The sequence below is a fragment of the Aythya marila genome (assembly GCF_965140915.1).
Source record: "Aythya marila genome assembly, chromosome: 1".
Taxonomy (NCBI): Eukaryota; Metazoa; Chordata; class Aves; order Anseriformes; family Anatidae; genus Aythya; species Aythya marila.
In genome coordinates, this window is record NC_139042.1 from 1,283,144 (window position 1) to 1,297,830 (window position 14,687).

At 48.8% G+C, this 14,687-nt stretch overlaps 1 protein-coding gene across 2 annotated transcripts in view; it reads right to left on the reverse strand.

The window, feature by feature from the left end:
• The window catches only part of PGM2L1 (phosphoglucomutase 2 like 1), a 33,920-nt gene extending 20,888 nt beyond the window's left edge, over window positions 1-13,032 (reverse strand). For both annotated transcript variants that reach the window (XR_014319411.1, XM_082784141.1), the window contains exons 1-2: window positions 12,822-13,032; window positions 4,250-4,417 (exon numbers count right to left, since the gene is read on the reverse strand). Coding sequence is in view for 1 of the 2 variants with exons in the window: in XM_082784141.1 (XP_082640267.1) it covers window positions 4,250-4,417; window positions 12,822-12,920 (267 nt within the window). In the remaining variant the exon portion in view is untranslated. The remainder of the gene's footprint in view (window positions 1-4,249; window positions 4,418-12,821) is intronic.
• Window positions 13,033-14,687: the final 1,655 nt, after the last annotated feature.

Genomic DNA, 14,687 nt, shown 5'->3' on the forward strand with positions numbered 1-14,687 from the left:
TATTTCCTAGAACAGCCTCTTAAAACAGCTTTTTTTAAACCAGTTTTGACAGAGATCAATGACACCAAGAATTCTAAGAGGGACACGAGGGCTTTTTGGGAGTCCCCTTTGACCACAGCACCAGCAATCACAAATGAGAGCCCACCTCCCCGTACCTCCCAGCACGCCGTGGCTCCTTACCAGTTGTTATACTGGGCAGTCAGCTGTCCTCCACCCAAGTTCACACCTATTTTCTTCCAGGTCTGATTCTCCCTTCCTCAGAGGCAATCAAATCCAACACCTCTTAGGATAAGCCCTTTCCTTAAAAAGTTTCTCAATTTAAAGAGCTTGTCTCTCCTTTTTACAAGACTCAGGTTTTGATGGCGTCCTCATCTAACTCCTCCTGGGATTTCTGAGTAGCTGCTGCCAAATTAAAGACATCCGAGTCAACACCTTGCCGTTACAAACCTGGTGATAATTAATAACTCATTAGCAAGCATCAGCATAGGAATGTATAACCTTCCCTGCGGACCTGAAAAATTCTCTTTGGATGCACTGAAATATCGCAAATATTTCCCCAGCTACACAGTTCAGGTGATTCCCTTTTATCAATATGGGTCCGGTCTGCTTCCGCTGCCATGCTTTAAGCAATCCTCTTACTTGTCCAATTCTCTTTGATCAGGAAAAGTGAGGGAAAAGCGATGGTATCAAGAACAGGAAGGAAAAAAAAAACTTTGGTTGATGATTCAAGAGATAGTAACAGCTTTATGAAGTCTGCTATTTAAGTCTTTCACCTCCTATATTTAGCTTTTTTCTTACACAGCAGGAGGAAACTCAGAACAATGATGCAAAGGTGACACTATTTTTGTCCCTCTGGAGGTCAGCGAGAGTGACTAATAAAAGCAATTGGTCACAATATTTGAGCAGGAAAAATGTAGGCTTTCTGCACAAGTTACGTACCAACGACCTTCAGAAGAGTCGAAAGAAACTCCTGGATATCTGTGCCCTTCTGTAGCTGAATTTTGATGATACCGATAGAATCAGTAAGTGAAATCATAAATGAATTGCACACCGAGGTCTCTTTTGAACAGCCTGTAGCACGTCAGGACAGATTTAGAGAGACAGGGCTGCCCGTTTCAGGTGAGGTTCAGCAAACCTCTGTCAATCCAGCAGCTTCTGGAACAAGACCACTGGAAGTACTCAAATGAACGGATAAAACGCAGTGAAATTTACTCCAGAAATAAGTTTTCATCTGATTCTCAGGATGTTTTTTTTTAAATTCGATATGTGGCTTTGATAAAAAACCATAAATAGAAGCTGAGCAGAGAGAGCAAGTGACTACTGGCCGGTTTCTTAGCTTCAGAAATGCGTAAAGCTCCTGAAACTGAACTCACCAAGAGACTCCCCGCTGACCAAAACAAAAACTTTCCACTTTCTGCCAACAACGTGCACAAGCCAGCCGACCCGAGCTCAGTCACGCTTTCACAAGGCTCAAAACACAAAGGCAGCATGCAATCCTCAGGCGCCTGGAGCATGACCAACTCCAAATCCAACACACTGCGCTGGCCAGGAGGTAAGGTGACTTTTATTAACTTCCTCTGCACTATCTAGGTGTTTACCCTGCTTCAAATAAAGGGGATTGTTTAAACAGCTTAAGTAGTCTTAACGTTTTCATCCCTGACAGCATGTTATTAGGTTTTGAGCTACTGTTTTCGTCATCTCTTCAGCTCATTCCCACCATACAGCTCTGCTTGTCCTGTTCCAGCACTTACAGCTCACCACTTGGGCACCCAGGAGGCCAGACCTGAAGGAAGCACCATCCTCAGACGTATCCTATTTTGAGCTCAGAGACCTAAAGCGAGCTTTCTAAGCCTAAAACGAAACTGAAAAAAAATGAAACTGAAAAAGGAAAAACGATCAGAGATAAGGCCAGGCTCCAAGCCCTACAGATAAGCTCCAAGACGCTACTTCTCTGCTTTTACAAGCCCATGTGATGAGCCATTAGAATTTGTTTTCCCTACAAAAGTTTGGGCTCCAGCTGGACAAGTGGGACATCAGCAATATGTTTAAGCAAGCCCAAGCTGTTCCGAGCTCTAAATGCTTTTACTTTGCCCTGAGCCAACAGGCAAAGTGATTTCAGTTGTGTCTGCTGAGGGTGTTTCTGAGAATTAGCTTGCAAAGAGAGGAATACTTTAAAAAGTTTAAGTACACAGTATTACAACAAGATAATTTAGTAACCCTTTGTAAATCAGGTATTAAAATACCTTTTATCTTAAAGCTGAAGCACCATTTGCAAAAAGTAGTCAAAGCAGACAAGTTTCAGCAGGCTTCTCGTAACAAAAGCTTGTTATTGGTGTTCTGAGAACAACAAATGGTGACAAATGCATCAGTTCATTTCACGTTCAATACTCAAGAGTAAATGTCTTAGCTGTCCCTGCCTTTAAGTATATTTAATACACGCAGTCCAAACCTTTTTGTATTTTATATTTTCATAAGGAAAGGAAATACGGACCAGTGTTCAGACTTGTCTTACACAAGCTTGAGATCAGCACAATGGCAAATCAATTTGAAATGTATTCTCAATTAATTTACGTAGCTTAGTTGTGAAGATTAAATACTTCACTACCTGTTTGGAGGAATAACTTTTGAGAGGAACACTTCAGCTGAGAATGGTCCTGATACTGTACAATCAGTACATTTAAGTACAAAGTCACTCTGAGACAGCAATCCAGAAAAGGAGCACAGCTCTTTTGATCAATAACTAAAACATCAGCTGTTCCTTCCAGGAGACAGACAACAGGGGAACAAGTTCTTTGGGAAAATATTTAATCTGTTCTTGGACAAAACAGGGCAGCAAGGAACGGCAGAGATGGTTACACCTTACACTAATCAATAGGTTGATATTTGGATAAATAACATAACTCGAACATTGCTTGAAAGAGAAGCAGGGATGGAAACGAGGAGGCTGATCATTTTCCATCCCTCTTCTGACATGCGAGACCAAAATCAACATAGAAAAAAATGGTGTAAGACATTGAAGGAACAAGTCTAGAAGTTGTACACGTGCACTTTTGCTAGTCAGAACAACCTAAAAATCAGTTCAAGGACAAGATGCATTAGAAGTGAGGAGCCTGCCACCAGTCCTGACCACCACACAGCACTCCTATCATCCACGGCAGCCTCTAGGCAGCTCAACTCCACCCAACAGCTTCTCCACCCCTTCTAAACATACTCCCAGCACCATCACACAGCCTAATCTCTAGCAGAGGAACAGGAAATTAGGACTAAAGCCTCCATGGCCAAATCTTTACTCCACATACATGCGAACATACATCCTATGAGACCCTTTCCAACAGCACTGCATTCCTTGAACCCACTACACACCTATCAAAATGGCAATCAAGTTCCAAGATCTCTCTGTCCCTGACATTCATATCAGGAAATCCACCCCAACACGCTCTGCTCCAAACTTTGGAAGACCAACACCTGTTTTTTTACGATGTTTTCTTAGCAAGTAATTCTATAGCAATAAATCTAACCCAAACATGTAAGTACTAAATCATAGATAAACCATGAAACATCAACTTCCTTGAAGCAGTATGTAACGTAAGATTCGCAATTTGAGGTCCAGTTCATTCTCTGATTCAAATTAATTTCCTACTTCTCCATTTTAAAGTTTTCCAGGAGCTGCAGGAATGCAGGTGCACTTCACCACCACACTCCCCTACAACTCCTTGAGCCCACTGTGAGTAACACTCCCAACCACTGCTAAGGGAAGGTTATCCCAGAAGCAACATACACCACAGATGTTCTTCAGTCAGCCTACATTTGCTTTTTCATCCTACTTCTCACTCATTTCTCTAGCAAAGCCTGTTGCTTTTGCATACTTAATCACAAATTCGGCTAAAAATAGAAGAAAAGGGTTGTTTGGTTGGGGGTGGTTATGCTTTGAGGTTGTTTTTTTGTGTGCTGGGGTATTTTTTGCAGAATACTGAAGGTTCTTACGACAGCTAATGATTTCCACCTTCAGAGCAGCGTAACAGACTTCAGCTACTGGCCAAATTCCAGCCGGAGCGATTACGCTCTGCCTACTAGGATGTCCAGTTAAACCTGTTCCAACTATTTTATTTCCTTCCAGCCCTAAAACATTCCACGCTATCACTATGGCTGCTGTGTTTCGCCTCCAGCTTGTGTTTCAGGGCAACATTCCCTGACCCAAAAGCTTCCTGTGAGCTTGCTCAGTTCTCTGGTACTGAATTTCCCCACGTACCTGCGTTGACTGGATCACCGTTAGGTCATTGATGTAGCAGAAGCCAGCTCCCATGGCAGAGCGGAGCCCGGCAGTCCCAAAGGTCAGCCTGCAGCAGAGACGATCCCGTAACTCCTTGTGCTTCCCATTCTGTAACAAGTTCTCGATCTGCTCTTTTGTTTTTTGGTTCTGCAAAAGAAGATTCAAGGTCTTCGTTTAGTACTTGAAATCAGGACTAAAACTATACACGTTTTGTTTTTAATGAATTCTTAAACAAGTCCTTCCTACCCTATAAAAATCTCCATCTACATGAACTAGCTGACCTTGTAACTCTCATTTCCATCACATTTTTTCCTGTTTCATCCTTGTTTACGAAGCATGCAGCCATTGATGTGCTGATGTTCAGTTACCCACACACCTTCCAGCTACGTCAAGCCCCTAAGTGATGGGCACAGGCTTTAGAGCATGTTTTTCCAAGGCAGGTAGCACAAGTTAACTCGCAATCCGTGCTGCTGGAAGGCAGACAGAAATCTTCATTTCAAAGCCCTGTTTCCTTCCTCCCCACCTGCGGGAAAGGTCTGCAAACAAGCCCAGCAGAATACAGCTGACACTGTAAAATAAAGCTTGTCTTCCACAACAGAGCTTCTCTTCTCAATTACATTAACACTCAGCGAGGCAGGCAGGAGAGAGTCAAAGCCTCCATTTGTCACGAATTTTTGCAAAAGTTGTGCATTTGTCCTGCCAGAAAAGCCCAGTCATATTCAGTGGGGCTGAGGAAGGATGAGTGCTGCTCCATCAGAAGGTAAATGCCCCATGCATCACTGTAACAGCAACTGTAGCTACTCCACAAATTTCATTTTTCAAGTATTTTAAGGAAGGTCTGGATTTTGTCAGTTAAATACACAGAGTTAAAGCAACTCCAAAACTTCTACAATTACTGAAAAGCTCAGAAAAAAAATAAACACATTTAACACACAGTACGTGATACAGCCACTACGCAGGGAACTCACTGGGTTTAAGAGCTGGCATCTTTCCGAAGAAAAACCAATTCAACTCCCCAAAGCAGCAGTCCTATCAGTGAGAAGTAACCTTTATGTTAGATAACAGGGAGATTTATTTCCTATGTGGGGAGTTCCTGACCTGCAAAGAGTGCTTCTTGTACCAACAAAAGGGTATAAACACCACCCAAGTCAGGACTGAACACCAGGAAAGTTGTCATCCAGTGCCTTCAGCATCTAAAACCCAAGACTACAAGGGCTGGGCACCTGAGAAGGAAAGAGGTTGGCCAAATAAACCAGTAGGAAGCAATTCTTCTGATCTGACACCTACTCATTGTTCGACATTTATTGCCTTTACGAAGAAGGACAGCTTTTGTTTCCTTCATGTATAAAGAGATCATTTCCTACCGCTCAGAGTCCAGCTGAGGGAGCGATCAGATATTTCTCCAAAAGGCTGCCTTCAAATATTTACCTTCAGGCCTGCACAGAAGGGAAAGCTCCAACCCTACAACCCTACAAACGCTTTGAAGTCAGCCACGTGCAGCACCCAGGACATCACAGGGCAGGGCAGGATACAACCTGCTCCTTGTTGAGATCTCCCTCTGTCCCTACAGATCTGTTCTGCCCTCGCATTATCACAGCTACCAGCTCCCAAGGGTACAAAGTGCACTCACACAAACTCTTTCCTTTTTTTTTGTGGTTGACCCGCACCCTCAGCTAACACCGAGGCTAGGGGGACAAGGAGGGAAACTTTAATATTAATTATTTATGATCGTGAGGATTAAACAGTCACAGCAACACGAATCCCAGCTCCCTGGGCATGTGTAGGGAGAGGAGAAAGTCCTCTGGGACAAAGAGAATAAGGAGAGAAGAGTAGTGGTGCCAGTCCTTTTACTGGATGTACCTGCTGGTGCATCCTTTTACACGTTGATTCCTGGTTGAAGCAGCTCACCCATCGGCTGCTGTCTTGAAGAAGTGGATAAATAAGCACAAGTATTTAATAACTGGGGATTTTGAGGGCTCTGTGAATTCCTTTGGTCATCAAGAACCTCAGTCCTGTCTCCTGGCACCCAGTTTGGCCAGGACACAGCCCCTGTAAGCACATTGCAACCTCGTGCAGGCTTGCTGAGGACACAGCCCGGGCAGAGCAATCAGTGCAGAGCATAAAACAACAGCTCCTGTGACAACCATGGCACAGGGCAGCTCCGGCTGCACAAAACCTTCTCCAAAACCTCCTGCTTCGAGCCGAGCCCCACACAAGGGTTAAAGAAGGCAAACGGAATCTGGAAGGCGAGGGTGAGACACCCCTGACATTTAAAACAGAGGTCAGCCAGCGACGGCTCCCACCCTGCCTCTGCGGCGCTGGGGAACTTGCTCTGCACGGAGAAAAGATCCTCAAGAGGGTTTGGAAGCGCTGGGAAAAGCCTGCTGGAGTCACCCCCACCGCCTCCTCCGGGGAAGAAAAGCTTCTGTAAAGCCGGTATAAAAACACCAAACTATTTCCACTGCTCGACTTGAATCCTAGCAAAAAGAGAGACGTGAGCTTAAATTAGATTTTTAAGGGTTTTGTGCCTTAAAATAAAGGGCAAGCCACTGCTGTCAGGGCTCTCGGAGGGCTCCGCAACCAGAGCGAGCCGTTACTCACAGCACTGCTAAGTCAGGCCCCAAAATAAACCAAAAAACAATGGGGCACAACTACGAGGTCCCCGAAATGAAAGCCTCTTTTAGCTGCTCGGAGGCAGGCAGCCAGAAAACAAATGACTAACGCGGAAAGAGTTTGAGGCAAGAGGGCCTGAAAGCCTCGTTTCACACCACCAGAACTCAACACACGGTTCTGCCTTAAAATAAGGTTATTGAGCATCCTTGGAAGCTTTTTTTTTAGGATACACCCTATTGCTCACCTGCAGGAGGAGAACAACACGCACCACACCACCCGTTTCGTGGCCCTGAGCTCTGCGAGGCTGGGGCAAGGCTTTCCTGAAGCCACACCACCACTGTTACAAATAGATGAACTGTTTGTTTTCTGCCTTATCGATTCCCTGGGGAACAAAAACGGGTCAGCCAAAATAGCATCCCAACACCGGGGAGCTAAAATTCCCTGCAACTGGAAAAGAAAAGGAAGGGGAGGGAAAGATACAAGCTAAAGATAAAAAAAAAAACAATCCTAAAGCTTTCATGAGAGGACCTGAAACTGCTTAAAGGTTTTCCTGAGTTTCGGAAGCCAAGCAGGGCAGCAGCACCGCGTTGGCACCCAGTTCAACGAGCTCAGAAACACAAACTCAGCCCCTGAAGTGCCCCCTCTTAACTGCTGCCTGGATCGGTGTCGGTGAGCTCCGTCAGTCCCAGCGCAGAGCCCTGGGGAAGTTCCTTCATAATTAGCAAGTCCTGCACTCGGATTTTCCTAAATATCCTTTAAAAACAACAAACCAAATCCCACACCACCACCACCAGACTGCCGGAAGCCTTTGAAGCAGGAATCAGCTACGCTGTTTCACACAAGCCTAAGCCTTGAATTCATCTCCAAAGCCTCCGCAGCTTTTTGGACACGCCAGGGGCACAGGGCAGGTGCTCAGGACCCCGCAGCACCCGATAAGGTGGCACAAGGAGGCTGCAGATAAGGGGAGAGCAGCCGGGAGGGCCCTGCAGGGAAGAGGCTGAAAATGCACCAAAAAAGGGCCAGGGAAGGCAGGAGGAGCCTCTGGCTGGTGACAGGGCTACAGCCGGGTTTCTGAGCGTGGCTCTTACCCTTTTTGGCGTCTTTTTTTCCTCTCTTTCTCCCTGTTTGGTCCTTCCAGCCCTGTATTTCTCAGGGCTGCCCTGCCACGGAGGGGCGAAGAGGACAGGCAGGAGAAACAGCACCAGCTCCCAGCCCATCCCGGTGCCAGTTTGAAGGGCTCCCCCCTCCCCGAGCACAGCTTCTCCCTGCTGCGTGCCACCTCCCTGCTGCTCCTGCCCCCCAACAGCAGCTCTGCTCTCATCCTCAGCAGCCAAAACCGCGGCGTGAGCGCCCTCGGATGCGCTAAGCCCCCACCAAGATGTAAATTTGTGAAGAGCTCTTAATCGGCAAGCGGCTCGGAGCCTTGCAATTTGATATGTGGGAAACGAAGAGCCACCAGAGCCAGGCACTGTTTTCTTATCCCCATCTCAAGCAGACTACCAAGGAAACCCGGGGAATTATCTCGTTCTCACAGGTTTTGCGTCAGCAGCAGGCAAAACTGAAGAGAAGGGGGCTGTCAGGAGCTCGGTCAGGATTTCAAACCCAAATATTTCACATAACCTCCACCGCGAGTCCCGCGGGGCCAAGCGGCTGCGGTGGATTTTAAGAGGGAAGGAGATGATCCTGTCAGGGACACGAGGCACAGCTTCAACAGCTTCCCAAAAAACATTTTCTGCCTGAATCCGATGTACGACAGAACTTTGGGGTCAAACCCCACAGCAGTCAACGCTCTGCAACGTCACGTTTAAGAAAGGCTGGGAGTTTTGCTAAAAAAAAAAAGCATGTTTTCTGCAGAATTCAACATTATGCTCCTTTATTTTCGGTTCTGTATGGCACAACTGCCTACTGAAAGGGAACGGCACCCTCGTGGTGTAGCTCAGTGGGACACAAGCTGAAACAACTGCAGAATTAAGGTGCGAGGGCACAGAGTATTTCCCACTGATCGTTTCACTCCCCATCACGTAAATAAATGTTTGCTGCCAGGGTCAGATCTCAAGGCGAAGGTCCTGCCAGCAGAGCTGCAGTTCACAGCTCTCCCTCCGAGCAATCTTGGTGTTGCAGGCACTTTTTGCCTGGAAACAGGGATAAAAAAAAAAAAAAAAAAGAAGTCAGATTTGCTTCGCATTCAGAAAGCTGACAGCCACAAACGAAGCGCACCGAGCTCTGCCAGCCAGTCTCTGGTTTTCCATCAGGTTTAAGCTTTTTTTAAACAAAATCAGGGTCGGTCCCTTAGACCCAAACCCAGTGGAGTACATCTTTGTAGGATCTCCTGCCCAGCAGACGCTGCACTGCCTGTGGCATAGCCGATCACCGTGCAGACATAACTGAAGGCCAGCAGCAGCACCTGCAGCAAGTTTTCATTTACAATTTCCCTTCAAAAATTTGAGGCTCTCATTTTTTCCTCCTTCAGCAAGAAATGTTTGTTTTCTAGCCAGCCATTTTGACCAAAAAAATAAATAAAAATCAGTCAGGTGACAGTAGAGAGGCTGATGCTCAGGGCAGCCTGTGCCAGCGCAGTGGGGTACACTCACATCCTCCTTCTAAATCCTAAATCCTGCTCCCAAAAGCAAAGAGGCCCCAAGGAAGGGAGCTGCACGTTCAAAGTGTTCCTTGGTTTGGTGACAGGACTCAGGAGGCCAGGCTGATTTTGGGACTGATGACCTTGAAGGTTTTTTTCCCCAAGGTAAATGATTCCGTGAGCTCAGACAAGTGCTACCCAGCACAGATAGTGCTGGAGGAGGGTAGCAGGCCACAGACAGCTTGAGAACCTCAAAGACCCTTCAGATAATAAAATCCAGCCACCCACCGAACACAAGCCCACTGCTAAACCACGTCCCTGAGCCCACAAAGCCTTCCCACCCTCGAGCACATGGACGCTCCCGCCCAGCTCGGTGCCATCTGTGAGCCCACTGAGGGCACGTTCGATCTCCCCGTCGATGCCATTGACAAAAATCCTAAATAAAACAGGCCCCAGAAGCGAGCCCTGGGGAACACCACGGGGTGAGAGGCTGCGGAGCGGATCGAAGGCCATCCACGGCCACCCAGCCAGGATTTTCCCCGCTGAATTTCACAAGCCACAAGTCCTGCAGGTCACGCCGAGCCGTCCCCAGCCTGTCAGCAGAGGCAGGGTCACCTTCTGGGCATGCCTTTAATTTTATTTAATTGGGAATTCACCAAGATTCGAAACATCACCTTCAGTCAGCTCCACGAGCAGCTTTCTTCCAGCGTTTGGCCTTCAAACCCACCAGCCTCAGCAGCAAGCAGCAGGGCAAAGCTAAAAAAGGGGGCAGGGAACAGGGTCTGCTGTTGTCCTTCCCTTTTAGCCTCTTTTAGAGGCAGGCAGCCCCAGGAGCCAGCTGCACAGCCCAGTGGGGAAGCCACCTCACGTGCTGGCCCAAAATAAAACCAAAAAATACTTACAGAAGTGCTCCTTTGCACATCTTTCCTGCGAGTCTAAACATATTAGAACAGTTCAGTTGGAAGGGGCCTGCAAAGATCATCAAGTCCACCTGCCTGACCTCAGGGCTAACCATAAGTCAAGGGTTTGTTACAAAGGGCACTATCCAAACAAAAGTTTCCGTGCACAATATAACCCACTGCTGCTGAAGGGGAGCTCTCACCTTCATCCCAAAGCGCCCCGATTAATGTGCTGGCACAAAACCCGTCTACCCAGAATCAGCTGTCCCAATAGCTCATAAAATCCTACAGGTCTTAATGTTTGAGCTTGCAATGAATGCACGTTATTTTTGGAGAGCTTCTCTTTTCATCCATGGCCACCTCCTAGGCTTTATTCTCTGCAATTTCATTCTTGGAAATTCGCAGTAAAGGCTTTGTAAAAAAATAAAACCGGTGAGTTGAATGACAGGAGCAGGTCACCGGTCTGTAATTACCAAGTGCATTTCCTCTCAAAACATCTCAAAAGCTGCAAAAATTAAGTGGCAGCAGTCAGGAGCACTCCAAAAAAGCCCCTGAAAGCTTCCTCTGCTGTGCACAACAAGCGCTCAGCTCCAGCACTGAGCACACCTCATTTCTGTCCTGCTCTCTGTGTCATATCCTGGCCACTTTAAAGCCTCCTGAGAAAAGGGAATTACTACAGACAAGGTCCAATTTCCCGAACTGCTCTAAACAGAAGCGGTTTTCTTGGAGACAACAGCTCTGACACAGCTTTCTATACAATTCAGATGCCTTTAGGAGACTCGAGACAGTTATGGAAAGACAATAACAAAGTCGGAGAGTGAATGAATAGTGATTAAAGGGAGAAAATAGAAAACAAAGACTAATTGTTCAGCCCTCACTCGAAAGCCCTGGGAACAAAAGCGTGTGCCTGGTGTCTCGGAGCAGAACGTAAAGGCAGCAATCAAGGGGAGAGCAGGGAGATTTAATTAGGGAGGCTCCTCCGAGCCAGTCGCCAGCAGCGTTAAGGAAGATGCCCAGCAGTGGTGAGACGGGAGAAAAGCAAAACGATCGTCACGCAGGCAGTTTTCTCCCACCCACAGCCCAGCCTTAATCACAGTTCGTTTTAGAGGAGGTGAGCACGTACACCCAAACCAAAGGGGACGACGGGGAGGCACGGCTCGAATTAATTACAGCGAGGAAATTTCAATCAAGCTCGAGGACAAAAGCTCCCCACAGCTAAATACAGCGAGGGGGGGAAAAAATAGCACAGGCGTTTTGCTGTGATCAGAGGCAGTGAAAGTCCCCGGGGGTGAGACAGAGCCCTTGTTTGATAACAAGGTTTGTTGTCTGATAACAGCCAGCCTCTGGAGACCTCGTCTCCTGTGCCTGCGATGCGACGAGGAGCTTCTCCTTGCAGCTTTCCCTCCGTGTCCCCTCCTTTGTTTACATCGGGTGCCGCCGCACTGCCCGTGCCCAGCCTCCTCCTGCTGCTGCTGCAGCCCTCCTCCGGCTGCTTTGGAGCCCCAAAATTCACAGGGCTCCTTCAAAACCTCTCTAATTATCAAGTTCAAGCCCCGGAGGAAGTGTCACGACTGTCACCTAGAGAAGCTGGGGGTGAACAGGTGCCTCTTCAGCTGCTATTTGCCTGGCTAATTTCAGGTTTGTAGAAATATTATTATTTCACTAGTGCTGGGCTTAATCAGCACTATTTTTTCCCCTGGTAGCCTTTAGGTTTAAAAGGTGTAAACCCTCCTAGATCACACCCGTTTGGGATCAGCACACACTGAGCTGTTTAAGAGCCTTTTAGCAAGGTAACCAAAGGAAAGTCAGGCTCCAAAACCCCTCGGTGCTGGAGCTCGGCCTGGCTTACCAGGTGTGGCACCACAGATATTGTCACCTACCTGCACTCCTCGCTGCTCCCAGGCACTTCCACGGGCACTTGGTGAGCGTTAGCTTGACAAAAAAGGAGGCAAATGGCCCCAAAATATCCCCCCCCTAGCACACAGCAGGCTGGGGCAGGACCACAAGGAAGCCACCAGCAGGGAGGTGCAGCAGCCTGTGGGGGTGTTTGGGTCCCTCCCCACCCCCAGGCGATGTTTTTAAGCCCAGCCCGTGACGTTTTGGTAAAGAAGCAAAAAATAATAAGCCTCTCGGCAGCGGTTTGGGGAAAATAAGCCCAAAAAAAGGCATTATTAGCGAGACGATCCCTCAGGGGAATTAGCACTGCGCTAACACAGCCTGCAGCCCGCCAGGTGGGCTCTCAGCCCCCCGTAACCCCCGAGGGGGGTTAGAATGAGGATATTTTGGGGGAAATAAAGGCGAAAACGGTCAAAATGCCAGCTCTGCGGGCACCTCACACCGCCGGGCAGGAGGTGCCTCGGCTCGGGTAGGGGGTGCAGGGAGGACTGCCAGCATCGCGCCCCCGGCCCTCAGTGACCCTCAACAGCCCTCAGGGGCCCCATCCCGGTCCCGGTCCCCGCACCTTGTCCCAGCTCAGCCACTGCCACACCGCCCGGTCCAGCTGCGCGTCCCCGGTGCTGCGGGCGGCCGTCAGGGGCACGTTGGAGTTCACGTCGCCCATCTCGGGTGAAAATGGGGAAGAAGGAGGAGGAGGAGAAGGAGGCAGCAGCTTCACTCCGCGGCACTGGGCATCGCCGGGAGGGCTCCGCAGGGACCCGAGGGGCCGCAGCCGCCGCCCGCTCCCCTCAGCGCCGCCCGCACCGCTGCTTCTCCACAGCGAGGCCCCGCCCCCGCGCCGCCCTCCCGCCAATCAGAGCCCGGGATTGCCGCTGGAGGGGCGGGGAAATGCGGTCCCGCCCGCCAGCTTCCTGTCGGGAAGTGTAGTCCGGTCCGGGCAAGACGCGCAGCAAAGTGGATTGGTTGTTGTCAGACAGAGAACTACAAGTCCCGGCAGGCCTTGCGGCGTGCCGCCTTGTGCCTTAGGGGGGCAGCGGGCCCGCTGAGGGGCCCGGCCTCGCCTCCAGCCGTCACACGGCGCTGGGGCCTCGGGTGCTGAGGAGGCTCCTTGGGTGTTCCTTGTTTCCACTTATACACAAATAAATAAAAATAAATAAATAAATAAATAAAAATAATAATAAATGAATAATAATAAATTTCACTTACAAATAAAGTAAATAAATGTGTGTGTGTGTATTTAGGATATCCCGTGCTGCCCCACTGAAGGGGCGCGCTAATCCGTCAGGGTGATGCACACGAGCAAAAACCTAAAAAACTAAAAAATCTCCTTAATTGTGCCCATGTCAGCCCCAAGCCAGCTTCCAAGCTTCTCGCTTTTCTCCCTCTGGAAGGAAAATGGCAATGAAGGAAACCTTGGGCAATGAGCCCCTGGTTTTGGGGTGTTCCCGGACAGGCTCCAGCAGCATTTAAATTGATGTGAGGAGGGAAATAACAACCCTCACCCCCATCCCAGTCAGCCCCAGTCGTAACTGGGTTGTCCCCCTGTGTGCTCAGCCCTGCTGCCATCCCCAGCAGCTCTGCTGAGGTTGCCATAGCGATCGCAGGCCCTGACGCGAGGCTTTGGGGTCCGCAGGGTGATGGGACCGCGCTGTGAGGTTTTTGGGGTCCGTAGGGGAATAGGATCGCTGCCCAAGGGATGCTGGAAGAGAAGGGAGGTGTGAAACAACAGGGCTTCACGGCTGGGAGCAGCACAGGCCCCTGGGGAGGTGGAACGAGCTTGATGGGAGAGGAGGATGCAATGGAGGGATGGAGAGATGCAGGGATGCAGCGTGGGGTATTGAAGCTGCTCAACATAGCTCTTGTAAGCTATACAAGGGAACAATCTCTAATAAAAGCTTAGAAATCGTTTTTAACATCCCTCCCCTTTGAAGCTCTCAAGTGTATCTTGAAGGGAGCTGGTTCCTGGCTGCAGACACAAACAAATCCTCTGGTCCAGAGGGCTGGCTTGGTACAAGGGGGTGAACCTATAAACTGTTGCACGGGGCTGCTGGTAGGCAGCAGAAGAGGTAAAGACATAAATAAATCAGCCTGTTATAACTGAAGGGCTGTCCTACGGCTGTTTACGGTGTAGAAGGAGAAGAAGATGGAGCGAGGAAATCACACCTAACAGATGAATCCAACAGTCAGCGGGCGAGATAGCTCTTCTCTGGGGGGATGTGGGGAATCCATCTGTTGGTACCGATGCTCGGAGAAAGGAGGCAGCCCGTGGGGCAGTAGGAAAGGGTTCTCCAACCAGAGCTGCCACGCGATGAGACAGAGATAACCCTGCTAGACCAACCCGAGCACAAACTGCACAGCACCGTGCTTCCCATCAGCTTCGGCATCACCCTGCAGGCTTATGTACCCGATACCACCTACTCCTTCATGTTAT